Source organism: Myotis myotis, unplaced genomic scaffold (assembly GCF_014108235.1).
Source record: "Myotis myotis isolate mMyoMyo1 unplaced genomic scaffold, mMyoMyo1.p scaffold_m19_p_3, whole genome shotgun sequence".
Taxonomy (NCBI): domain Eukaryota; kingdom Metazoa; phylum Chordata; class Mammalia; order Chiroptera; family Vespertilionidae; genus Myotis; species Myotis myotis.
The window spans coordinates 157,318,817-157,345,407 of record NW_023416335.1 but is presented as its reverse complement, the minus strand read 5'-3'; the positions used below and the strand labels follow the sequence as shown (position 1 = coordinate 157,345,407).

Here is a 26,591-nt window from a genome sequence, read left to right as displayed (position 1 = left end):
CTATATATTATTCCAAATAGATAGTACATTTTACATTCCCAACACTGTATGAGAGTTCCAGTTGCTCTACATTCTTTTTTTTTTTAAACATAATTTTATTGATTTCAGAGAGAAAGGGAGAGATAGAAATATCAGTGATGAGAGATAATCATTGATCAGTTGCCTCTTGCATGGCCCCTGCCCCCAACTGGGGATCGAGCCTGGGACCTTTCAATCCATAGGCTGACACTCTATCCATTGAGCCAAACCAGCGAGGGCTCTACATTCTTGCTAACATTTGGTATTGTCAGTTATTTAAAGTTTAACCATTTTGGTGAGTGTGGAGAATTATCTCATTGTGGTCTTAATTTGCATATTCTTGATGTAGAAAGATTTTGAATACTTTTCATGGGTTTATTGGCCATTTATATATGTTATTTTATGAAGTATCTGCTCAGATCTTTTGTCCATTTAAAAAATTACAGTCTTTTTATTACTGTATTATAGGAAATATATATATATCTTGGATACCCACCCTTTGTCAGATTAATATTTTTCTTACCTTTTTTTGGCTTTATTTTCTTAATAGTATCTTTTGATGAGCAAAGTTTTGATGTTTCTTTTATCAATTTTTTTCTTTTATGATTATTGCCTTCAATGACTTACGAAATTTTTGCCTATCGCCAAGTCATAAAGATAATGTGTTTTCACCTAACAACTTTATGATTTTAGCTTTTAGGTTTTAGATTTATGATCCATTTTGAATTAATTTTTGCATACAGTGTGAGATAGGGTCAAGGTTCACTTACTTCTCCCATATGGATATTCAGTTGTTCCAGCACCATTTGTTGAAAAGATGTATTGCTTTGTCCAGTGTATTGCTTTGACACCTTTGTCAAAAATAAAGTGACCATTAAGTGTGCGTCTATTTCTGGCCCTCTGTTTTGTTTCCTGGATCTATCTGTCAATCCTTATGCTAGTACCACGCTGTCTTGATTACTGTAGCCTATACGTCTTGAAGTTAAGTAGTATAAGTCTTCCAGTTTTTCTTAGTATTGAGATTTTAAAAGCTCCCCAGGTGGGTCTAATGTGCAGCCCATACCTGAGAACTTCGAGAACATTCTAACATGAGCTAAAGTTTCCAGACCCAGATTTCTCTGTCCCTAGCTTCTAGGGCAGGGGTGGGGAAACATTTTTTCTGCCAAGGGCCATTGGATATTTATCACATCATTCACAGGCCATACAAAATTATCAACTTAAAAACTAGCCTGCTATGCCCAGCTGGTATAGCTCAGTGGTTGAGCATCAACACATGAACAGAGAGGTCACCATTTCAATTCCCCTCAGAGCACATGCCCGGGTGCAGGCTCAATCCCTAGTGGGGGATGTGCAGGAAGCAGCTGATCAATGTTTCTATCTCTATATCCCTCTCCCTTCCTTTCTCTCTAAATCAATAAAAACATTTAAAAACAAAAATGCACACACTTGGCCAAATCCTGGCCCAAAACACCTTGTAGGACTTAAAAAAAAAATTAGACTCCTATATTTGGTCAAATGTTTAATTAACTCACCCCTAATGCCTTGGCAGGGCCAGACCAAATTATTTTGTGGGCCTTATACGGCCGCCATGGGCCGGACATTCCCCATCCCTGCTGTAGGGCAACATGGTAAACCAATTAGTAAACTTGATCCTATCTCCTTAGTCTAGAATCCTCTTCCTCTCCAGCTTTATGGCTGATGCATTAAGAACTTCATCAGTTTTTCACCTGGCTTCCCACAACTTCTAGAAAAAAAAGCCTAAGTTCTTACTTAGGGTGCCTAAAATCACCCTTTATAATTAGGCTCACGAGCCCTAACTGGTTTGGCTCAGTGGATAGAGAGTTGGCTTGCGGACTGAATCCCAGGTTCGATTCCGGTCAAGGGCCTGTACCTTGGTTGCAGGCATATCCCCAGTAGCGGGTGTGCCGGAGGCAGCTGATTGATGTTTCTAACTCTCTATTTCTCTCCCTTCTTCTCTGTAAAAAATCAATAAAATATATTTTAAAAAATAATAATAATTAGGCTCACGAACACTTCACCCTTTACCTTCCCCAATAAGTACCTTAAACTTTAGCCATATCATATTAGTCATTCCTCAAGTGTTGTTTTTTTAAATGTTAGTTGTCTTTTTTTTAACTACTTTGTGACAAGTTTCATGTGTGTGTGTTTTTAAATTTAAAAATATTTTTATTGACTTCAGAGATGAGGGGAGAGGGAAAGAGAGATAGAAATATCAATGATGAAAGAGAATCATTAATCAGCTGCCTCCTGCATGGTCCACTTTGGGGATTGGGCCCGAAACCAGGGCATGTGCCCTGACCAGGAATCAAACCATGACCTCCTGGTTCATAAGTGGATGCTCAACCCCTGAGCCGTGCAGGCTGCGCCAGTGGATGTCTCTTATGACCCATGTACAATTACTTGTCTTCTAGTTTGTTGAAGCAACAGGTCAGACATTTGCCACAACAATGACTGTTAAAGTGGCTGGCCATAAAACTCTGGCACACATTCATCTAAAGGGCACTCCCAACGAAGCCAACTGATTGTGCCATCTCATCCACCTTATAGTATTTCAGGACAGCCAGCTTAACCCTCTTTCTCTTATGCTCACTCCTGCTGGGAGGGGTGTAAGAATGCTTCTCTTGCTTAGCACCACCACGTAGTCTCAACACAAGATAAAGAGTGGACTCCTTTTGAAGGTTATGGTCAAACAAAGAACATCCATATTCCAGTCTCTTGCCAGCAACGATCAGTCTTTGCTGATCAGGGGGAATTCCTTCCTTATCTTAGATCTTGGTCTTTATATTCTCTCTTGTATCCAAGGGGTCAGCCTTGAGAGTGATGGTCTTCCTCACAAGGGTTTTCACAAAAATCTGCATCTTGGTGGCAGTTCCACCATGGATGGCAGATCGGAAAGCTTCCTCAAGTGTTTTAAACTTCCTCATGCCTCCATGCCTTTGCTTGCCCACCAACCTAAAACAAACTTTCCTCCTGCCGTTGCCTGTCACTTCCTTCTTCTCTTTCAACATGTAGCGGGTATTGTCTGCACTGCTGTGCTTTGACCCCCCTTATCTGGAATAAGTATCCTTCCCTGGTTCCCATGGCCATCTGCACTTGCCTTTATTATAGACACTAAGGTACTGTGTTATAACTGTCAGTCATCTTATCGCACAGCTCCACCAATCTATATGCTTCCTGAAACCTGAGACTTTGTATTTCCATTTCTTGTCCCTAGTGCCTACCAATATGCTCTGCACATTTGAGGTACCTAATAAATGTTTATTAATGTATGAAAACTGGGCTCCAATCTGCATTGTGATCTGGGGCAGATTTCCTTCACCTCTTTGAGCCTCTATTCCAGGGGTTCTCAACCTGTGGGTCGCGACCCCTTTGGGGGTCGGACGACCCTTTCACAGGGGTCACCTAAGACCATCAGAAAACACATATATAATTACATATTGTTTTTGTGATTAATAACTATTCTTTAATCATGTTCAATTTGTAACAATGAAATTGGGGGTCACCACAACATGAGGAACTGTATTAAAGGGTCGCGGCATTAGGAAGGTTGAGAACCACTGCTCTAGTCCCATATCTACAAACTGGAAATAACACCTATGCCATAAGGTGGTTACGAGACTCGAGTGAGCTAATCCATGTAAAACCCATTGCGTGAATTGGTACATGGTAAATAGTAGCTCAATAAATCTTCGTCTCTTCCCATCTTCCGCCATATCCTTCAGAAACAGCCTCCCTATTACACTTCTTTAGCTGACCACTAGGTGGTGTCAGCCTCTGGCCTGACAATCAATCCCAGAGCAGCCCCCTTAAGGCCCCAATCCCAGTGCCTGTTACACTCAGACAGGAAAAGATGTTTCAGGATTTGCTGGAAGATCCAAAAAAGAAGATACCCTCTCCCACACTAACGTCTTTTCCTACTGTCACCATTCTAGGTATCCTGATTATGGGTTGCAGAGAATTCCTCTTTAATTTCTTGCTATTTTGGTTATAATTTCAACTCAAGGATTTGAAGATTGAAAATGCTTCTTAACAATAGAAGTGGGAGAAGATGCTGAGGCAGAGAGGGATTCATGAGTGCTATAGGAGAAATACAGAGGAGGTGTTTACAGTCACATCTGCCTGAAAGGAATTAATGATGATGGTCTCCTCAACCAGCACAGGCACCCCTGGCCCTGACACTCTGTCAGCCTTCCCATCCGTTAATCAAGAGCTCCTAATAGTGGGTGGATACTAAGACATAAAAGACACCCTTGCCCTTAAGGAGTTTACAGTGTGGTGGCAGACACAGAACCTGCACAATTAAGTGCTAATGTCTAGGTCAGTGGTTCCCAGCCTCTTTTTGGCCATGTCCCACCGAAGCACCTCTAAAATCCTAATGCCCCCCCTTACCCCCCGTGACACATAATTCTTTTTTTTTTTTTTTAAATATATTTTATTGATTTTTTACAGAGAGGAAGAGAGAGAGATAGAGAGTTAGAAACATCGATGAGAGAGAAACATCGATCAGCTGCCTCCTGCACATCCCCCACTGGGGAAGTGCCCACAACCCAGGCACATGCCCTTGACCGGAATCGAACCCGGGACCTTTCAGTCCGCAGGCCGACGCTCTATCCACTGAGCCAAACCAGTTTCGGCACATAATTCTTATTATTCAAAAAGTGAACTCCTATTCACGTGGAGGAAGTCGAAAAGACCATTAACTTGGTCTAAACAAACTTCCAAAGAACATGGCATCCATGAACGAGAAACATAAAAGAACAAAAGGACAGTTGAAGTACTGAGGAAGAGATCACTATGAAATTGTTTAAAAAATCCTATATAATAAAAGCCTAATATGCAAATTGACCAAACTGTAGAAAGACCGGTCGCTATGATACGCACCGACCACCAGGAGCTGCCCCCAGCCCGCAGGCTGGCCAAGGTGGGTGCCAGCACCCCCCCACCCCCCATCGCCCTGCCAGTGCCCTCACAGATCGTCCCTGATCTCCAGCCAGGTCTAGGGACCCAGCGCATGCACGAACTTCATGCATCTGGCCTCTAGTAATAATATGAAGTGATATAAAAAAAAATAGCAAATAAAGTTTCAAAATATATAATAGAGAACCAAAGTGCATGAAAATGTCACAATATATATTTATATACTGTATATGAGGCCCCTAGAGCCATAAGAAATGCAAAAAATTCACTGTTAGTAACTCATTCTCAAATTGCCCCCCTTAAAAATCAAATTGCCCCCCTGTGGGGCGTGTGCCCCACGATGGGAACCACTGGTCTAGGTACTGAGGCTATCCTGAGTACAAGTTGGGAACAGGAGAGACGGGCAAAGGGAGAATAACAGGACGGTTTTTCTAAGGAGGGTAAGGAGGGGCTGGGAGAACAGTATAATTAAAGGCTCAGATAGAAATATGCATTCGCTCTCTTTTAGAGACACCCTCACAGTTCACATACTGGAAATAACCAAGTGTCCAACAACCCTAATGGATTGTGTAGAATCCAAGCAAGGACACTGCAAGTAGCCAATATAAAAAGAGGGTGAGATGTGCGTGTACAAAGTGGAAAGGGATCAAGATAAGTTAATTGAAAAATAAGTTACAGAATAGTATATATTGTATGAGCTCATTTGTGGTTTAAATGATGTTTATTTGTTTTTTTTGTGGGGTTTTTTTTTAACCTCTTGGAAGGAGACCCACAGAACTCTCAGTAGTGGTGATTCTGAGGGTGGGACTGAAGAATGGGAATGTGGAGAGCAGCGAGTTTACTTTTCACCTTGTACCTTCCTATACGCTGAGGGTTTTTTTAACCACTAATTATTACCATTTTTATAAGATAAAGTTAAAAATAAATACACATTCACATTCATGAGCTCGTAGGAGTTGGGAGGTAGCAAATAAGTGTTGACGTGCTGGCTGAGGCCAGATTTTGGAAGTCCGTGGCTGGGAAAGGAGTTCATACTGGATTTAGTTGTCTACAGACAGACACCCAGTAGAGGTCTGCCATCCAGGAAGAGACTACACAGGGAGAACGGATGTAGAAAGACTCACCTTTGTAAGGTAACTAGCAGGGAGAGGAATGAAACTGCCACCTTACAAGCGACATACGGTCATCCCATCTAGCTTTTTCCTTTCAAAGATGTCTGAAATCTGTTTCAATCTGATTTCGCTTGGACCGTAACATTGGGAGAAGGTCCTGGGAGAGGAAGGAATCTGATAGGCATTCACTAAACACGTTTAGTGAGTCCCTGCCGCCGTGTGTCTGTCACTGTGTTAGCCCAGGAGGGCTGTATAATTGGATGAATAAGATTCCACCGCTGTGTGAAGAATCTCTGGCAGAGGAAATTGGAGCTTTATTTCAAAGGAAAAAATGACAGACCTTGAGCACAGACTTGCAAGATTAGACAGAATTGGCAGCGTCTGAGATTTCTAGCCTGGAAGACGAAAGGTAGGTGGCCGTGGCCTGGAGCAAACCCAGCCCAGAGGGAGCTCTGGTTTGGGGAAAAGGTCTGGTTTCCTCTGGATTCTTCCGTGGCTCGCACTGCCATCAGGGGACAAGTCCTCAGTGTTGCTCCGCTTTCTGCAAGGACAGCCTGGAGGACGGAGAACCCTTCCTTGGCTAGAATTTTAAAAGGGTACAACCCTCTCTTCTTAACCTCAGTTTCTGGCAGCCCAAGTCGCCTGCTGTCTCCCTGCACTCTGGCTTCCAGACACCAGAAAGCCAGACGCCCAGGGCGCAGGCTGCAAACACCGCCCAGGAGGGGGCAGTGGCCAGAAGCACCTCCGCGGGGCGGTGGACCCGCCGGCGCCCGGGGCTGAAGGCAGCCTCCCCGGACCGCCCGCGGGCCGGACAGAGCTCCCGCGCTCAGCAGACTCCCGCTCAGAACTCGGGTCCAGAGTCCCTCATCTTATTCCAAATCTCTGTTGCTCGGAATCTAAAACCCCGACTTGGTGGGGAGCCAGGCAGAAGGGATAAAAAAATAAAAAATAAACGAGCCCCGACCTCTTGGGGCGAAGGGGGCAGCCCCACCCGCTGGTGACTCACCTCCCTCCAAACCAGCGCCTGCCCCTCCCGCGCTCCGTGCCAGGCGGGCAGGGCGAGGCGGGGACGAAGGTGGGCTCCATCCCCAGGCCCCGGGAGGGCGGACAAGCTGCGGCGTGTCCCCGCGGTGTCCCTGTTTACTCCGAGTCCCGGAGCGAGGTGGGGGCGGGCCCTCGCGGCCCTCCTCCCCCGCCCCCGCCGCTGGCCCCGGTCCCGGTCCCTCTCCAAAAGTCTTCGAATCCAAGCTCAGCCTTTCCCCGAACCGTCCCCGCGATGGCGGCCCCTGCCCCCACCCCAGGCCGGCGGGGCACGGTCAGGGCACCTCCAGGAAACCAGGATCCCCAGACCCGGCTGAAATCCTAGGGGAGCAGCCACTCCACTTGGCGGGCCCACTGCCCAAGCACCCCCGTTCCTCCAGCCACTCGCAGCGGGGGAGAGAAAGGCCCCGGCGGGGGAGAGGACGCTCCCCGCCCCGAGCCCGCCAGCGGCGCCACGGGACCCCGATCTCGAACCGCGGGCCGGAGCGCAAGCCCTCGGAGCTGCCCGGGCGCCCCCTCCCCAGGGCAGCGCGCCAACCCCGCGCATGCGCACCCGCAGGACTGCCGCGTAGCTCTCCCCCCTCCCTTTTTCTTCTTTCCCCGCCCCTTCTCTCCCTCCCTCCTCCACCCTTCCCCTCCCTCTCTCCCTCTCAGCCCGCCCCGCGGCACCTCAGTCGGGGGAACAGTGGTGCGAGCTCCAGGCCCGGGCACTGAGGAGGCAGAAACGAGGAGAGCCCCCAGAGCTCCATCAGGCCCCTTCCAAGGGCTCCCCAACCCGGTCCACGCCCCCACCCCCCCCCCCCGCCTCCTCCCAATTGTGCATTTTTGCAGCCGGAGGCGGCTCGGAGATGGAGCTGTGAGCTTTGCCCAGGGACCGGGGAAAGAGGAGCGAAGAGAAAAGCAGGGGGCGAAGGGTTTGGATTTGGGGTCAGGGGGCGTACCCTCGTCGGCAGACCCTCCACAAGGGGCTCCGAGCTCTGCCTCTTCACCCACGCCCCTGGTGCGCGTTGCTGAAGGATAGGATAAGAATAGAGGAGGAGGAAAGGAGGAAAAAGGGGGACCCCCCAATTGGGGGGGGGGCGACGGTGAGAAGTAGCAGGATCGGAGAGTAGGGGGCTGCTGCTTGCATCACACCATGCTGACCCCGCCGCAGCTGCTGCTGCTGCCCCTGCTCTCAGCTCTGGTCGCGGCCGCTGTCGACGGTAAGTGAGATTCCGCGGCCCCCTAGGACCCCTGGGGACACCCACTCCCCAGCCCCCACTCCTGCGTTTGGATGGGGAAGGGAGACGCGGGAGGGGGTGCCTTTTGTTATCACAGTCCAGCTGACACAGCAGCGTCCCAACTGGGGGTGGGGATGGGGGTCCAATTTGGAGGATGTGGCCCTGGGTGAATGATGCTTCCATGGGGGCCCCCATCCCAAACAAAGACCAGAGGCCTGGGAAGGGAGGAGAGGGTTCCCCCCTCTTCTGATCCAGGGATCCAGAGGCCTTCTCTTCCTATCTCTGGTTGGGGAGGGCCTCCACCTCCCCTACATCCTCCACCCCTCCACCCCCATCTGAATGGTGAAGGAATCCGGGTTTGCAATACAGGGCTGCAAATGGGGGTGGAGGGACTTTTGCAGTGGCCTCTGAATCTGGAAGAGGGAGCCAGGTCAAGAGTGTCTCGCTGGGAAGAGGGCAGGCAGGCCCGAGATGGCTGTGGGTGGAAAGGGAGGGCCATGGAGAGCACCCCCTGCTTGGGTGTGGAATCTGGGCCTGGGAGACCAGGCTTGGAGGCCTGGGTCCAGGATCCAGCCTCTGCCGGCCTGGGTTCCGAAGTGAGCACTTTCCCCTCTCAGGGCCTCTGTCAGTAGCCTGAATAGGGCTGTTTTGGGGGGCAGAGGAGAAGCAGGAGATGCTGTGTGGCTTTGAATTTTCCTTCTTAATTCCTGGGAGCTTTGAAAGGAAAAACGTCAGATGTCATGGTTGGGTAAGGGGGCTGGAGAATGGCCTGGAATGTTGAGGTGGGAGGTGGGAAGAAGGCTGCTCTCTCGCCTCCTGGCCTGATCACAGTGGGGACTGGTAGGGGAGCTGGAGGTTGGATGGGGGTTATGGCTATGCCCCAACTCCCCAATTCCCTGCTCCTTTGGTAAATGTGTTTATTTCTCTCTACCATTCCCCTTCTCCCCCCATTTACATACACTTTGAACACTACAGTTGGGTTTGGGCTAGAACTGTGTCCTGTTGGGGAAGTGCCCCCTCCCCGTTTATGTCAGCTATTTTTTTTCCTCTTATTTGTGAGTCACTGGTTCAGGTCTTGCCTAAGCTTTGAGCTGGGGTCATGGGGTTGGGCTGGGCCCCTGACTTGAGAAGGGGTGGGATCTCACCGCTTCCTGTCATCCGGGAAAAATTGGGCCTAATACCATCCTGCACCCTTCCTCCATCTTCTAAATTTTGCGAGGTTGAGATTAGGAAAGTTTTCTCTGAAATCAGATTACCTTTCCGGCTCTTCCCCTACCCCAAATTGCTTCGGTTGAGAGAGGGAGGTTAGGGAGTCAGGAAGCAGCTGTGCCAGAAAAACAGTATATTCAGTGACCCTCAATAATTCTGTCTTGGGGACTGTCTGCTCCTCTGCCACCCTCAACCTCAATTATCTGCCCAAAAGGAGTAAAGAGGATCTGTCCTGAATGTTCTCCTGACCAGCCCTCACAGCCAACCCTTACTCATGACATTCCTCTTATGCATGTTCTTGCCTCTTGTCATCAATTCTGTGAGGTGGGAGGGGAAACCGAGGCAGAGGGATTTAGATATACAGTAGCAGCTTCTGGGAGGGAGAGAAAAAAAATTTAAGAGAGAGAGGGAGAGAGAGAGACACCATCAGGAGTCTGTGGAGAACAGAAAGTTTCCCCAGCCCAGTCAGGAATGGCCCAGGTAGTGTCACCCCCAGGGTTCTAAAACGGTTCTATTTGCCACACCAAGTTGGTTGGTGGTGAGTGGAAGAGGGAGACTGGATATATTCTCCTTAATGCCTCCCTGCCCTTTCTTAAAATTTTCACTCAGTTCATGGCTGTAACCCCAGCTCAAACCAACCTGTACCCAAAATTCCAGGGAAAGGACCCCTCCCCCAGCACACACTACCCTTCTTACCTTGGGAATAGGACTATGAATCATGAGTCTCACCCACTCTGGGTCAGGAAGGGGAATTGCACAGGCCGGAGGGCCAGTGCTATCCAGGCAGCCTAAGGGGTTCCCTTATCCTTCCTACCCCTGACCTCAAGCCCCAAGTCCCAAGCCCACAGACATCTTTGAGAGAAGGAAACCTCCCGGCCCCATCTTACCTGACTTAGTATCTAACCTTCCTTCCTGCTGCTCTCACAGGTCTTGCTGCTCTTCCAGGGGAGCAGCCTGGGGTCTCCCCCACCTCTTCTGCCTTCTCTGCTATGCCTGAACCTACCCTAGGGTCCCTTTCTCTTTCGGGAGCAATGTCATTCCCTGCTAGTAGACAGAGTCGAGTGTCCTTGCTATGGGAAGGATGGGGAAACAGATGGGGTGCGGAATGGGAAGAAGGGTTATTGAGGATCCTGCTGAGATGAAGAACATTTTGTAGCGAGAGGGCTGCCCCAGGCAGATCCGGCTCACGGACGAAGGCTGACTCCCTTCCTTCCTCCGACCGCTCTTCACACACACCCTTGAGCAGCGTGTTACCACTTATCAGACAAGCTGGACAGTTGAAGTGAGTTATGAAACTGAGGTGTTTGCCTCCTGGCTCTTTGGGGAAAGGTTCCAAACTCCTTTTATCCCTGGTCAGACCCAGTTCCTTGAACATCTCCCTTTACCCTTATCTTTCAAAGCAGAGACACGAAAGACAAAGCAGGGACATGTAGGACATTGATTCTGGGATTTGGGGGAGGGGGAGCAGGATATTTTGATGTTTGAGGCTGCTTCATAAGACTTCCTTTTTCCCCATTCTTGCTTCCCCTTCCTCCATTTTCTCCATAGTTTTTTGTTCCCAACCACTTCCCCATCACCAGGCCTCCCAAGGATGCCAATCGGGGCACTGGCCAGAGCCAGAGCTTGTCCAAATGCCCCAAACTCTTGCAAACTCCTAGGATCTCACCTTTGGGAGCTCTTCCTTATGCAAGTCTAACTCTCTGTCCCCCTGTTGCAGCCTCCGCCTTGCACATTAGAACCCCAAGCTCATTCCCTCTCAGGAGTCTCTTTTGAGCTCCCCCTGCCCCCCACTTCATGGACTCTCCAGGTTCAAGTCCTCCAGCTCTGAATGGGGGGTGCTTATCGCCCAGGCGAGTCCCATGCAAGGGTCCCTTGACCTGTCGGAGCGAACGGTGGGATGTGAGCATTTGAAGAACCTAGTCCCCCACCCCTCTGTGTTCAGTCCCAGATTTCAGCCGGTTAGCAGGATCCTGCATTGTTTGGAGAAGGAAGCAGTTGGCTCTGGAGTACTTCCCGTGCTGTGCTTCTGAAGGGCGCCAGGGTCAACCTTCCCTGGGAGAGAGGTGAGGGATGGTGGAGGAGAGGCCTCTGCCCCTCTTGCTCCTCCTGGGGAGCTAAGACCCTCCCCAGGCCTTGGCCTCAGGTTGAAGAGCCCTATCTTCCCTTCCTCCCACCCTCCCGGTTCTATGGGAGGCAGTAAGTCCCTATCCTGGGTCTCCCTGGGGTCAGACATTGGGAGGGCAGGGACTCTCTCTCTAAATCAGGATATATGCTGCCCCCACCTTAATCTGGGTCTCAGAGGGGTTGTTATTCCACGAGTTCATCCCAAGGTAACTGTGTCATTGTCTTGGCGACCTTTGGGCCGAGACCCCACTGTATCGTTTTTGCTTTAGTCTGTCTGTCATTGGCGTGTGCCCTCTTGGCCTTTCAGAAACTCTCTCATCCTCTTGGTTTATCTCTCTTATTGCCCATCCTTCGTGGCATTCTCGGCCCCGTTTCTCAATCTCTGCCGCTTGCTTTGTCTCTGCTCGTCGCCATCCCTTCCACCCGGGCCTCTTGGTATCCCGAAAGCTATCTCCTGGGCTTGCTCACATGCTCGAAATTTTGTAGTTGTTCGTACCCTCCCAGGCCAGACTGGGAGTATCCAGTTTGGCAGTGAAAGTTCTTCTCCACTTTCCTTCAAGTTCCTCTCTCGTCTTCCCCCTCCACTAATTTTGGGAATGGATTTTGGAGAGAATGTTTCTGCAAGGAGGGAACTTGATACCCTTTGTGGACTGAGTAAGAGGGAGAAAGGAGATATTTCAGAAGGAACAAGGGAGGTTAGACTTCTGGCAGGACTTCCTCATGACCTAAGAACTAGAGAAAGGCGTGGAGAAGGGGTCAGGGGCTTCGAGCTCTTACTTCTGCTGAGGATGAGCCCGGTGTGTGTGTTGGGGGTAGATGATCAGGGCTCATAAAGGCCTGGTGAGAGACACGATGATCTCTGGGGACATTTGAAGGGTCTGAATCTTACTTGTGGGGGGAAGGAAAAGATGGTAGGGAGGTCACTTGTCAGGCTAATGGGCTGCTGAGTCAATATTGACTCAAGATGTAGGGGGAGACCCTTCCCCTCCCCTGGCAGCGCAGGCCATCCTGTCTGTCCGTCTGTCCAGGCCGCAAAGCAGAGGCCCAGACTCAGGAATGACAAAAATGTGTCTGAGCCTCGCTGAGCTGCGGGAAAGAGCCACCGGGTAACACCCAAAATACATAAAATCCAGTGAAAAGCTCTTGGTTTGGGTTTGGGAGGCCCTTGCTGCCCCACCCCCATATGTTTGAAAGTTTAGATTCCTGCAGGCTCTGCCCCCCACCCCTTGGCCACCCCCTGGCTCCTCTTCCCTTAGATATATCATGTTGTTCCCTTTAGAAAACATCCCTTCACACAATCTCTCTCTCTCTCTCCCCGGTGTCTGCTCAAGGATTTCTTTCATGAATTTCCTGCCTCAGGTCTCCTGGTCCTTTAGGAAGCACCTCTGAGGTCTCACCTCTCTCCCTCTCCCTCAAAGAATGGGTCCCCTCCTCTGGGGAAGACCTCCTCAGGGCCCGTCCTTTCCTCATGCGCTCTTCTCTGGCCAGGCACCCTTCCCCGCCCCACTCCCCAGGTCCCAGGACGGCATAGAGGAGGACAGCCAAGGCTGAAGCCGGGCAGTGGGGTCCGTGTACACCCAACGCTACGCCTCCTGTCCTGGCTCCAGCTTGGTGGCCCTGGGGGCCATGGCTGGGCCGAGTGCCTGGATCTGAGGGGGGGCAGGGGTGTTGGCCAGAGTTAGCATGGCGGTCACATTCATCTCCAGGCAAAGCTGAGAACAGACGGCCCCTGTGTCCTGGCGTTCTCTCGGCAACCTCGCTTGCTCTCTTTCCTTTTTAGTTCTCCTCCTTCATCTCTCTCCTCTTTCTTCCCTCTTCTGTCTTGTTCTTGTCCCTCTCCTCCCTGATGAGCCCTGAAGGCCACTACCACCCCCTGTGATCCTGCTCCCACTCCCAGCTTCAGGGGACCAAAGTATGCTCCCTGCGGTTAGTCCCCCTTCTCCACCTGCCCAGTTATTACTTGCTCTGGACCTCGGTTTCTACCTCTGTCTGATGGGGGTTGCAGCAGTGCCCACCTCACAGGATCGGGAGGACCTAAATGAGTTAATACAAAGTGTTTCCTTCCAATCAGTGGCTGACTCATAGTGACCATGTGAAGTGTTCGTAGCGCATGTCATTACGAAGCCCCAGTTCTCACGAGGGGCAGGAGGCAGCAGCGGCCGCTGAGCCCGGTAGTTGATCCCCAATTTAGGGCTGAACTTAGGGCTGTGTTGCTCCCTCATCTTAGCTGCAGGCCACAAAGACGGGTGTTCTGGGTGCTGGTATCAGATGCAGAAGGCTCAGGGGACGGAGGGGCGGGGGAGTGGGCTTGGCTGGAGGCTCTAAACAGATTACCAGCTTCCTACCCACCCCCACGGCAACTCCCTCCCACCTCCAGTGGGGCTTCCCTGGGCTGTGTAGACTGCCCCAAAGTAGGTTGTTTGTTTCTTGCCTCCCCTCTCCCCCTGAAGGAAATCAAAGACAGGCCTCAGCCTTCAAACTCCACATTCCCTGGGCTTCTCCACCATCCCTGACAGGAAGGAAGTTCTTTCACTTATCTCTCCACGAGCCTCCTCACGCTGCCCTGGCTCCGGGAGATGTGCGTCCCCAACCTCTCTGTCCCTGGGCCTGAAGAGATGCTGATGTGGGATAGGGGGCCCTGAGGGCTCCTCTTCTTTCACTCCCCCATCCCCCACTCCCTTCCCTCTGCGAGAGCACATCTGGTTTGTGAATCTCTCTCATTCCAGCTTTCGGAGTTTGCCAGCTGCTGTTTCCTCTGTCGAGTTCAGGCCAAAAATGGGGGTGGGGGACAGCAGGGGGGACAAAGTAAGGGCCAAAGGAGGGGGGATCATGGCTGGGACGCAGCATGGAGGGGAGTTTGGAGTGACCAACCAGTGACCTCAGGCCTAGTCTGTGAGTTCTGGCGCAGGAGGCTGGGGGGTGTGGACTATGTCCAGGTGGGGGGGGGGGGCACGGTGGGGCTATGGAGGCCATTTCTGGGCTTCAAACAGCCCATCTGCCTCTGAGTCCCATTCCAGCCCCCTCTACACCCCCAGACAGTCTCGGCTGGCCAGGGGAAGAGGACCCTTCTCCGGCATGCTAACTAGGCTGGCGGGTTCCCCGGGAAGACCTCACAGCTGGCCCAGTGGGGCAATGAACTCAGTATTATCCACCTCCTCAAGGGGCCTTTATTCCCTGCTCAGGGTGGGGGGGAGGGGAGGGGGACTCTGGGAGGGGGAGGGCCTGGCCCGGCCATCCTTGATGTGTTCCCTGAACTCGGCTCTCATCCTGGTCAGGGCCTGGGTGTAGTGCCCTCTGCCAGCGACGGAGGTTGGGGAGGGAGGACATCTTCTCCACGTGGCCCCCCTCAGATTCTGTCCCTCCCAGCGAGCCCTGACATACTTTACTTAGACTCCGTCCCAGCCCGGAACTCACTCTGCCCTGCATTCGAGGTCGTGGTGTGCAGCTGCCTTCCCAGGGACCTGAGGCTCCTGAGGGGCACTTACTCCTCCTTGGCACCTTGGTGCCTAGGCAGTGCCTGGCACAGAGCTGGTCTCCAGTGCACGCCAGCTGAATAGAAATGGAATTGACACAGGACGAGGAAAAGGCGATGAAGAGCTGGGGGGCTGGGAGCCAGCCCTGGGTGGGGGTAAAGGGCCGGGAGGACTTTCCTTCCCATGGGGGACCTGGTGATGGGGTGGGAACAGCTGGGGTGTCTCTTAGTGGGAATGGGGAGGCTGGTATAGGCTGCACTGGTTAAAAGCTTGGCGTCGGCTCAAGTCTGAGTGAGCCTCGGTTTGTCCTTTGCCTACTAGGTGACCCCCCCCCCCCCCCCGCCCTCTTGAGGCTCCGTGTCCTCTTCTATAACATGGTGGTAGGAGTAGTACCTACTGTCTCATATTGTGGGGAAGATGATTAAATGAGATGACACAGAGAAAGAACTGGTTTACCACAATTCCTGGCACATACTGAGCCCGTGATAAGAGTTAGTGTTACATTCTTAATTCCTCCTCCTTAGAGAATGAGGTATGAGGATGGCGTGGAGCAGAGGGAAGGGACAGCACAAAGAGGCCCCGGATGCAGCAACCTCATGGTCTGGCTGGGCTGAAATCAGCTCCCACAGGTCCCCCCAGCCCTCTCTTGCCTCGGCTTTCCAACGCCAACACTCTGAGCAATCTTTAGGTGCCTCTTATCTTTGGGGACATCTGCTGAAAGTCCTCTCTGAGGTCTAAGCACAAGGGAGGCTATGTCTTTAGAGACTGGAGGTGGAGGTGGGGCCCCCTGCCCTGCCCCCCCCCCTCTCCTCTCCCCACAGTCTTGCCCTCCAGTACCTCTGTTGATATCGTCTCCAAGCTATGTCTCCAAGCTACGAGTGTACCAAGGGCACCCCCCACACACACACTTCCCGTCTGGGGGCCTGGTGGTTAGTTAGGAGTTGGAGATGGGGGAGAGGGTGATGGGTTCCTAGGACCAGGAGTTCCCAGAGGACAGAGGAGCAGAGAGGTTACAAAAGATCAGCTCTGGGCTTGCAGTGGGAGGGAGAGGAAGATAAGAGAAAACATGTCAATGTTCCGTAAATGCCCGTCCTTCCTCTGGGTCAGCAAAGCTGCAGGTGTTGGTGCGTGGCCAAGAGTGACCCAGACAGCAAGAGCTTTGACCCTGAGGGCTGGAGGAGGGGCGCACTGGAGGGGCAGCTAAGGAGCTGGGTGAGGGCAGTAAAGTGTGCTCCCTGTATCCTCCCCCTCCCCCCACCACAGGTATTCTGTGTTCTAGGAGTGACACACAGCCACCTCCCCCCACCATGGGCTGTGACTCACAGAGTCTGGGCCAAATGGAGACTGATGATAGGGAAGGAGGAGGAGCTGTACCGGGGGCTTTAGGGCCATAGAGTTGGCTTTCAACCTTCATTTACACCCTGTTTTCTTTCCTTGCCCCTAGTCCCCAAGACTTGCAGCCCCAAGCAGTTTGCCTGCAAAGACCAGATCACCTGTATCTCCAAGGGCTGGCGGTGTGATGGTGAGAGGGACTGCCCGGATGGATCTGATGAGGCCCCTGAGATCTGTAAGTACTTTTCTGGGTCCCTCCCCCAAAGCTCCTGACTTATCTTTTTCCTTTTGGCCCAGGCAGTTTGGGATGAGGACAAGCTGATCTCTCGCCTGGTGTAGACCTTGCCCTGTGATTGTTTGTCCATGACACAGCTAAAACTGTCCTCTCCCCCCTTCATTGTGCCCGGCAGGGTGCCTGGCTTGCTCAGAAATGGCACGTGGGATTGCTCACTCTACCACTGCACCCCGAGTCTTCCGCAGTGACATTTTTTAAAAATATATTTTTATTGATTTCAGAGAGGAAGGGAGAGAGAGAGAGAGAGATAGAAACATCAATGGTGAGAAAGTATCACTGACTGGCTGCCTCCTGCACGCTCCCTACTGGGGATCGAGTCCACAACCCAGCATGTACCCTTGACCGGAATCGAACCCGGGACCCATCAGTCCACAGGCCGACACTCTATCCCCTGAGCCAAACCAGCCAGGGCCACACGGACATTTTTCCTGGAAGGAGAGAGCCCAACTTCCCTTTTCTTTTGCTTGTCCTTCTTTTTAAAACCTCAAAGCCTCCCGACCCTTGCTGAGTGCCCACAGGTCCAGCCAGGTCCCCTTTCTGTCCTCAGAGTCCCAGGCCAAAGGCCACCAACTCTTGCTCAGCCTGTATACCAGAAGCCCCACCCCCGTGCGTTTCCCACCACCCCCGCCTTCCCCTGCCCCCAGTAAGTGGTGTAATCAGAGGCAGCTGTTTAAACTGGGAGAAAGGTCCCCACCCAGCTTTTACTTTGCCAGTGGGGGTGGGAGGTGGGGGGTGGAGGACTTGCTGGCTGGACCCCAGAATTCTGGGCTGCTGGCAGAGTGTTGGGGTCTCCACCTTCAGCCTCTCCCCTGCTTTGTTAATCTCGGGCAGGGTCTAGGTGCCTGAGCACTCTTAGGTCTGTCTCTGTTCTTTTTCCTGGGTTTATCCTGTTCCAGCCCCATCCCCTGTGCTCTCCCCACACCCTTAACCGTAATTATCAGGGGTAATTTTAGGGCCGGAAAGGGAGCCACCAGTTCTCTCTGCCCTGGAGGACTGGGGGCCAGGGATATTCTACCAGGTCTATGGTGGGGTGGTTCAGCCTGGAGTGCCTCCTTGTCTGATGCCACCTTAACCCCCACATTTCTGACCCGATGCTTGGTGTTAAGGATTAAGAAAGCCTTGCAGAGGGGCCAGACCTGGCTCTTTTTATCCATTCTTCCTTTGAAGCAAACCCCACCTTATACACATCCCCACTCTTACTCTCGGACCCATCACACACACAGCCTCTCCTGGGCACTGACTTGTCCACCCTCCACCCCGACATATACAAAGGCACATGTTCTGACAGCAACACAGAGTCAACACTCAAAACGGGGAGGTGCAGAAGCACTCAGACAGACACACAAAACCAGACTCAATCCCCAAAGAATGTGGAAATGGAGACACACAGATATCCCTTCACTGCACACCACACACCGCCCTCACCTGTGCATGCAGACTCCTGCCCAGGCACACAGGATAGCTCACTCACAGGGAGACACTCTCACACACCCCGTCCAGGTTTGCGAGCCAGTACACAGTAGTCTGTCTTCCAGCTCATGGGCTCAGCCAGCTTCCTCGCCTGCAAGGCCTAACGATTCTCTGAGGAGCTCAACAGCCACCCCAAGTCCATCTTCTTGGGCAACAAAGGAAGTACCAGAGACATCACCAGCGGGCTTCCACCTCTGAACCTTCCCAGATCTTTCTATCAGACAAATCCTGCTCTGGGGTTGGGGGATCTAGAATAGTGCTGTCCAATAGAAATATAATGCAAAGCATAAGGCAATTCAATATTTTCTAGTAGCCACATTTAGAAAGGAAAAAACAACCAGGTGAAATTAATTTTATTGTATCCAACATTTTATCATTTTAGTATAATATTCATATAAAAGTATTCATGAGATCTTTCACATTCTTTTTTTTTTTTTAATTGATTTCAGAGAGGAAGGGAGAAGGAGAGAGAGAGAGAAATATCAATGATGAGAGAGAATCATCGGTTGGCTGCCTCCTGACCATCCCCTGCTGGGATTGAGCAAGCAACCTGGGCCTGTGCCCTGACTGGGAATTGAACCGTGACCTCCTGGTTCATAGGTCAGCACTCAACCACTGAGCCACGCCGGCTGGGCCACAATCGTTTTTGTTTGTGGCGTTCAGTCTTCAAAAGCCGGTGTGTGCTTTATGCTTACATTTTCAACGAGTCACAGTTCAAGTGCGCGGTAGTGACCTGCGGCTGATGCTACATACTGCACAGTGCCGTTCCAGAAGACCCGGTCCGTCCGACTCTCAGCCCATTCTGTGGCCCGGGCAGCTATGGGAAGGAGATGCTCTTTGCCATTGGAGCTTTTCTACCATGGACTCTGTTTTCCTTGGCTCATTCAAGCCTTTCACTTCTAACCTTGGCCTGTCTCCTGAGTGTAGAATGTGGAGGCGTTGGGGTCCATAGGCAGGGGACATTGGAAGAGTGGCCTCTTGGCTGAAAGCCTCGTTCTCCCCTCCACCTAGCTGCTCCCAGGTGTGTGACTGCTGTGTAGAAGAGCTCTAGATGGAAGAGTCTAACCAACTCTGAGGCCTCCTAAGATCTCAAAAATGCAGATGTCTGAAACCCAAGTTTCAGTTCCCTCTTCCTCTCCCAGGGAGCAGCTGGCCAACTACAGCTGCTTCTGCCAGCGTGGTGATGCTAACCTTTCCGTCTGCCCCCAGGCCCACAGAGTAAGGCCCAGCGATGTCAGCCGAATGAGCACAATTGCCTGGGCACTGAGCTGTGTATCCCCATGTCCCGCCTCTGCAATGGGGTGCAGGACTGCATGGACGGCTCGGACGAGGGGGCCCACTGCCGAGGTAAGGGCTCTTCTCCCTCTCCCCTCACAGGTGCAGCAGTGAGCTCTCAGCTGGGCACCTGCGGGGTCTGGAGGCCTGCCATCCAAGGACTGTCCCTGCACCTCCCATAGGGATAAGGCTTTGTCCTACGCCCCTTCATAGAATTGCCACCGTGGGCCTTTGGGCTTGGAGCTTGTCCAAGTATGGACCCTGTCCTGGGCTTCTTTCTGTGCGTGGACAAGTCGGTAGCCCTCTCCAGACCCTAGTTTCCCACCTGTAAACTGAAAGCTTTACATGAGATCAGTGTTTTCATATTTTTTTTTTGGTAAATAGTGGGACCTTTTCTCCATATGGTTTCTTATATGCAACATGAGCATGACCAGAGAAGAGCAGACTGTGTGATGAAAGCTGGGGTTGGGGGGCTGAAGTTTTGCTCGCCTGCTTCCCTGGCCTGTGGGAGGAGACACCTCGGGCCCTGTTCACGCAGGGCAGGGAGTGTGGAGCCAGGGAGTTTGTGGAAGGTTTTTCATCCTCTCCTCTGGTTGGTTTTGCATGTTCTTCTCTGAAGCTCCTGGGATGGGGTGCAGTGTGGGCCCAGGGGTTGACTTCAGTTACCACGCACATCCCATCTTAGTGGATGGTGCACGTTCAAATTTGCTTCCTTTTGAATACCTCAAATACCTTTTCGGTTTTAAAAACAACAAAGAACCTCAAAACCTAGGGTTTGAACTTCCTTTCTGATATTACAGACATTGGTTCTCCTCAAACACCTCCCCCGCCCCCCCAACCATATTCAGAAGAGAAACTCTTCTAGATTCTCCAGAAGAAACAATACTTACCCGCTCTGTGCTGGAAGGCGGGACAGACAGCACATTTGGGCTCTCGGGTGGAGGTGGGGAGGAAAAGGAGTAACTGGGGTCTGGCCCCCGACCCCAGCTCTGCCTGGCAGGCTTAGTGCTTCTGAACGTCTTAGCATCTGGGGCAGCTCTCACTCCTAGGTGGGGGGGTGAGGCAGCTGGACAAAGGGGTCTTTGTGGCCAGGCCGCCTGGCCCCACGCAAGGCCATTAATTGGGTCGCTGGTTTGGGGGGGCCGCTGTTCCCACCTCTCCCCCTCCTGTCTCATTCCCTTGCGTCTCCCCCGTGGAAGTGGGTCAGTGGCAGGAGAAAGATTAGAGAAGAATCCGGAGGGAACCAAATTGCTCCTCCTGCCATCCTCCGCCTGGACTTCACTGAGGCTTCTCTCAGAAGCCTCTAGGGCTCAAGGATAAGTTGCAGGGGTGCTTCCAAGCCAGAGCTGGGATCCTGTGGGGGAAAGATTCGATTCCATATCCACTCTCCCCCCACAGCCCTGGGGCCGGCATCGTAGTCCCCGGGCAGTGCAAATAAGAGGCATATGCAGGGAATAAGACTCACTGCCCACATTCCCTTTTTAGCCCAACAAACTACCACACCTCTCTCCATGGGACAGAGGGAGGCCAGAGCAGGGAGATGGTTGTAAGCCCTAGTTGGTTATGGGACCTGGACCTTGGGCCTGTCTTATACCCTCTGTGAGTCGCAGTTTCCCCACTTGCAAAATACGGTAGATGCTTCCCAAGCTCCTTTCATCTCCAACACTGCAGGCCTTGAATGTGGTTTCTGAAGGGTTGACGGGAGTTGGGTGGAGGGTACAGGCTGGGGGTGGCTGCCAGTTCTGAGGGCCTGAGTGTGTGTCTCCTGCCCCTCACAGAGCTCCTAGGCAACTGTTCTCAGCTGGGCTGCCAGCACCACTGTGTCCCCACACTCAATGGGCCTACCTGCTACTGCAACAACAGCTTCCAGCTGCAGGCAGATGGGAAGACCTGCAAAGGTGAGTGCAGCTGCTACTGTGATGGTGGTGGGAAGAGGGAGGCAGGGCCAGTGGGCCTGGCTGGAGTAGGAGAAAGTTAGATGGAAGGTGCCAGAGAGGAGGCGTGGCTACAGGCCCTATATATAGCCTCCAGGCATGACTCTGAGCCCACTGGCTCCCACCAGACGTTTAAAAATTCATCTTAAAATTATATAGGTCACATGTGAGTTTTCTTGTAAAAAAATTAAAGCACGACAGATAAAACTAAAGTCCACTTCGACAAATCCTCTTCACTTCTGGTCCCTTTCCCATCTCTGTGGAGATCAGCTCTGCTATCGGTTTGCTATCTCTCTTTCTGGGGCTTTTTCTGTACATCTGTGCGCATGTACTCATGGAAAACCCCAGTGAAAGTACTGTTTATGCGCATCTGCTCTTTTTTACATAAAATCATCCTGTACATATCTGTTTTCAATTTTTTCACTCAGCATGTTCTAGAGATTTTTCCATGTTAATACGTAGAGATCTACCTCGTTCTTTTAAAAACCGCTGTGATGTATGACTGTTACCACAGTTTACTTGGCCATCGCCCTATTGATGAGTAAGATGTTCCCAATTTCTCTCTGTTACAAACAATGCAAACTTTTCTGTTTTAAATTTGCCTCCCTCGAGCCTTTGCACAAATGCCACCTTCTCAGGGAGGCCACCCCCGGCCACTCTAAACTCACACTCCCGCCGCCTGCGTGCCCTTGCCCCTTTCTCTGCTTAATATTTTACATAGCACCAGTCACTTTCCAGTGCACTAGCAGCTCAAAAAATACAATTTATCTTTCTTTTGTATTTATTATTACTATAACAGTATTCCATCTACCATCAGAACTTAAGTTTTACGCGGCAACAGTTTGAATTTGTTTTATTCACTGCTGTAGCCCTAGAGCCTAGGACAGTTCTGGCACTGAGTAGGCACTCCAGAAATGTTTTCTGAATGAATGGATGGTGTGCACATATGTGCCTTTCTCCAAGTCTGGACTTGCTGGGTGAGTTTGCACAGTTATTGTTGTAATATTCTGCCAAATTGTCCTCCAACGTAGCTGTAGGGATGGACAGTGGTAGTGTCTGAGGGCACACACTTCCCTGCTCTCATCACCCTGCCAATGACCATACCCTTGATTTTTTTCCTGGCAGACTTTGATGAGTGCTCGGTGTACGGCACCTGCAGCCAGCTCTGCACCAACACAGATGGCTCCTTCACCTGCGGCTGTGTGGAAGGTTACCTGCTGCAGCCAGACAACCGTTCCTGCAAGGCCAAGAACGGTGGGTGGGGTCACCCGTGGCCACAGGGAGAGGCGCCCTCAGTGTTGTTCCTCAGTGGAGAACAGCCTGTGAGGTCCTAGGAACCCTGGCTGCATTGACCCTCCTCTCCTCCATACAGAGCCGGTAGACCGGCCCCCGGTGCTGCTGATTGCCAACTCTCAAAACATCCTGGCCACGTACCTGAGTGGGGCCCAAGTGTCTACCATCACGCCCACCAGCACACGGCAGACCACAGCCATGGACTTCAGCTACGCCAACGAGACTGTGTGCTGGGTGCACGTCGGGGACAGTGCCGCCCAGACGCAGCTCAAGTGTGCCCGCATGCCTGGCCTGAAGGGCTTCGTGGATGAGCACACCATCAACATCTCCCTCAGCCTGCACCGTGAGTCGCTTGCTCCCAGTCTGGAGGGTGTAGAAGGGCAAAGGAAGTGGGGCCTGGCTGGGGCAGAAGCTGATGGTTAGACAGGATGACCCCTGTCAGGCACTGGAACCTAAACAAGAAGCCGGGACAGGGGCAGAGTCAGGCCATGCTTTTCTGGCTCCGATCTGAGAAGTCCTCAAAGGAAGAATGACCGGTCAATCTCCAGAGACCAGGGACTGTCCCTTCTCAGAGAGAAGAGTGTTGATTAAGTTTCCAAGGGGCTTTCCCTCGAAGGGGTAGCGAGGGCAGAGAAGCCTTGCCGGGCAATGCCTGAGGGAATGGCTAGGTCTGTCTTCATGATGTCGCCAGAATAGACCCCCTGCTGTGGCAGGTGTGGAGGTCCTGGGGCTGTTTCTGGGGGACTGTGTGGCGGTGGATGAGAGCGGAGGAGGAGCGGTGAGGCTGGGTGCTTTAGGGTACTCAGGATGCTCCCCTTGGGGCTCCCTCCCTAGGCTGTCTAAGGGGTGTTCCTGGGGATGGGGCCAGGGCATAGATACAGCGCTTGGAGCAGTCCTGCTCAGCTCAAGATGCTGTTATATAAACAAACAAAACATCTGGCATCATCACATTCCCAGGAAATGCACCACAGGGCGGAGGGAACGATGGGGCCTGTGGTTGATCCGACCCGCTGGGGAGGGTAACTTGATCTGTGACCTTGAGTAAACCAGCGTTCCCTGTCACTCTGCTTTGGTTTCTAATCTGCAAAATGGGATTGAGATTGTCTGTTCGGATCAGATAAATTGAAGTGAAAGTCAGAGGTAGCTGGAGGGTGTCAAACAAAAGACTTAGTATTGTGAGCCTTGGGCCTGTCTAGATCTTGAAGTTCCTTATTGGTTCCTGTGTGATGATCCCCACAGAGGACAAAGACCCTGAGAAGATGCAGGGCTTAGTTCTGCTTCAGCAGATGTTCTTCTGAGAGCCCCACCCTCTGTGGCCTCATCGTACTGTCCACACCTCAGGTCCAGAGCATCCCAGTGGTGTCCACGGGCTGCTGATGACCAACACTCCTCTGTGATTGGACAGGTTCTCCTTAGGGTACTGAGCTGGGGTTGCCCCACATGCATGGCTGAGCTCTCGGGGATGGACTGCTCAGGGAACCCCATGGCAAACAGGGTAGGGTTGGGGGGAGACCCCGTGAGACATCTCCCCTCTCCCTGCTCCTTGTCAATGGCCCCAGCTAATAGGCCTGTCTGGGCAAACAGCTCCAGCAGTTCCCTCCCTGGCCCTGAGGCCAGACCGTGGGCTGGTGGGCAGGAGGCTGGGGAGGAGTGCCCTGATGGGAACCTTCTCAGCTTTTGCTCTGGCCTGGCCCCTCTCTTGCCTTCCTCCCCAGGAGAAGCCGGAAATAACCTCAGGCGGGTATCCCTCCCTTGGCAAACACAGCCTTGCCTCCCAGTCTGCTAGGTTCAGTGGGCCCTTCTGGGGCAGAGTCCAAGCGCCGGGAAGAGATCAAGGTTCTGGGGAGAAGTGCTAGCGGGGTGAAGAAGTGGGTTCCTCTTGCCCCAGCCTCTGTCCCTGCCCCCCTGCCCGGCCTGCACCCCACACCCCATGCCGCCTGAATGTCTGGCTGTCACCCTGAGGATGATTGTTTTGCTCTCATCCCACAAACTAATTATGGGCCCTGAACTGAGGTAATAGGAAGTGTCTCTCCCCTAGTGCCCTCCCCACATCCCCAGTGTATCCCCCGTTCCCAGGAGAGGCTGAATGGCCTGCCCTGGTGTGCAGGGTGGCTGGTCCCAGGCGCTCACCTGGCAGTGTGCTGCTGGCCTGTCATTAGCTCCCCAGGCAGATGGAGAAGAAAGGCTGCTGATTTCTCCTGCTTTCTCTCTGCCCTCTGGGGGAGCCCTCCCTGCAATCATCCCATTCTTGGCCATGACTGTGACCTCCCTCAGACCCCTGGGCTGAGCCCCACTCCGGCGGGAGGAGTCTGACAATGGAGAGGTGCGGGGGCTCAGAGGCCAAGAGGCCAAGGGAAGCCTGCCTGCTGGTGTGGGAAGAAGAGGGAGCCTGCCCCACAGAAAACTCGGGATACAGAAATAGAATAGAAAGGAGGCCAGGAAGTAAGACCTGGGTCTTGGGGCACGAGTGAGCCAGACCTGCTCTGAGTCCTGAGAGCCCTAGAGGACCGTCCAAGGCTGCGGTGGCCAGTGGTCAGTGCAGCCTCTAGGAGAGGCTTGTGGAGCAGGCTCGGACTGGCCCCCGTCTTGGCCCCAGCTCCTTCCCTCTGTTTGTACACAAGAGTGGGGGCATCCACTGAGCAACATCCCCAGCATCCTGAAAGGTGTGTGTGTGCACTTCCTTCCCTCACCCACGCCGAGGCTGCTCCCACTGCCCTGGATTGGGGTGATCCCTCCCCCGCCCTCCGGGGCTATCGCCCAAAGGCCCATCCTCCCAGCTGGATGGGTGGTCTCTGAGGACCCTGATTCCGTGACTGAGAACATGACCGTGAGTCACGGGAGACTCTTAGGGAGGCCCAAGGCCAGCCCCTCGGCTGTTGTTGTTGTTTTTAAAATATTTTTATTGATTTCAGAGAGGAAGGGTGAGGGAGAGAGAGATAGAAACATCAATGATGAGAATCATTGATTGGCTGCCTCCTGCATGCCCCCTCCTGGGGATCGAGCCCGCAACTTGGGCACGTGCCCTTGACCGCAATCGAACCCGGGACCCTTCAGTCCGCAGGTCGACGCGAGCCAAACCAGCGAGGGCCAACCCCTTGGTTTTTAATACTGCCTTTCCCAAAGCAGGGATGCCTTGATTTTCCGTCGCACATAGATGTGCAGTTTTTATTATTGTAGTTATGTTTTTATTGAATGCTCATTAGGGAACTCCTGTAACTAGCATACCAAATCTATGATTTTGTAGATTGTTTAGGATGCAGCAAAATAAGTTGATTTAAAGAACTAGTAGGTAAATGATAGTACAACTGTACATAAACGTGGTGACTATTTTGAAAGTGATACGCAAAAGACTTTAAGTTCTGGTAACTGAGGCCCAGAGGGGTCAACTGGAAGTCCCTGAGACAGGCCAGGCTGCCCTCCCACCCCCCGCAAGGATGATGCTGGGCTGAGCTGTGTTGAGGTCAAGTCTCCCGGCACCACCTCCCCCCAGGCCTGCATGCCTTAAGCTGCGCTCCCCTGCCCTGTCCCTTCAGTTCTGAGGTTATTTCCACTGTGAGAAGAATAAGGGCAGGAGCAGGCGTGGGTCCTGAGAAGGTGTGTGTGTGAGGGGAGGGTGGGTAAAGGGAGGTTCCAAGGTTGCAGACAGAGCCTTGAAGGAAATAAGATTTGCGGAGTCACTTAGTTTTGACCTGTGGATGAGGGGGCGCTCTGGAGGGGCTCTCGGAGGTCCTGGGGCCTCCTCCCCTGCTCCTGGCGGGGAAGGAGGAGGCAGACCCCCTAGGAAGAAGAAAAGGCCCTGGAGGCTGCAGGCAGCACGTTGCGAAATGGGTCCCCAATTCCAGCTGGCCAACTTCACT

The 26,591-nt window shown here is 52.4% G+C and overlaps 1 protein-coding gene, 1 long non-coding RNA gene and 1 pseudogene across 2 annotated transcripts in view; 1 reads left to right on the top strand and 2 right to left on the bottom strand.

Moving 5' to 3' along the window:
- Window positions 1-2,435: 2,435 nt before the first annotated feature.
- On the bottom strand, window positions 2,436-2,897 carry LOC118650875 (annotated as a pseudogene).
- Window positions 2,898-6,362: 3,465 nt separating this feature from the next.
- Window positions 6,363-7,212, bottom strand: LOC118649985. Its single transcript, XR_004965820.1, has 2 exons — window positions 7,075-7,212; window positions 6,363-6,622 (listed from the first exon to the last, which is right to left on the bottom strand). It is a non-coding gene; the product is annotated as an uncharacterized LOC118649985 (long non-coding RNA).
- Window positions 7,213-8,244: 1,032 nt separating this feature from the next.
- The window catches only part of LRP1 (LDL receptor related protein 1), a 79,485-nt gene continuing 61,138 nt past the window's right edge, over window positions 8,245-26,591 (top strand). Inside the window, exons 1-6 of the mRNA XM_036297633.1 lie at window positions 8,245-8,311; window positions 16,580-16,702; window positions 19,442-19,579; window positions 21,286-21,405; window positions 22,567-22,695; window positions 22,814-23,077. Coding sequence (XP_036153526.1) covers window positions 8,245-8,311; window positions 16,580-16,702; window positions 19,442-19,579; window positions 21,286-21,405; window positions 22,567-22,695; window positions 22,814-23,077 — 841 coding nt within the window. The remainder of the gene's footprint in view (window positions 8,312-16,579; window positions 16,703-19,441; window positions 19,580-21,285; window positions 21,406-22,566; window positions 22,696-22,813; window positions 23,078-26,591) is intronic.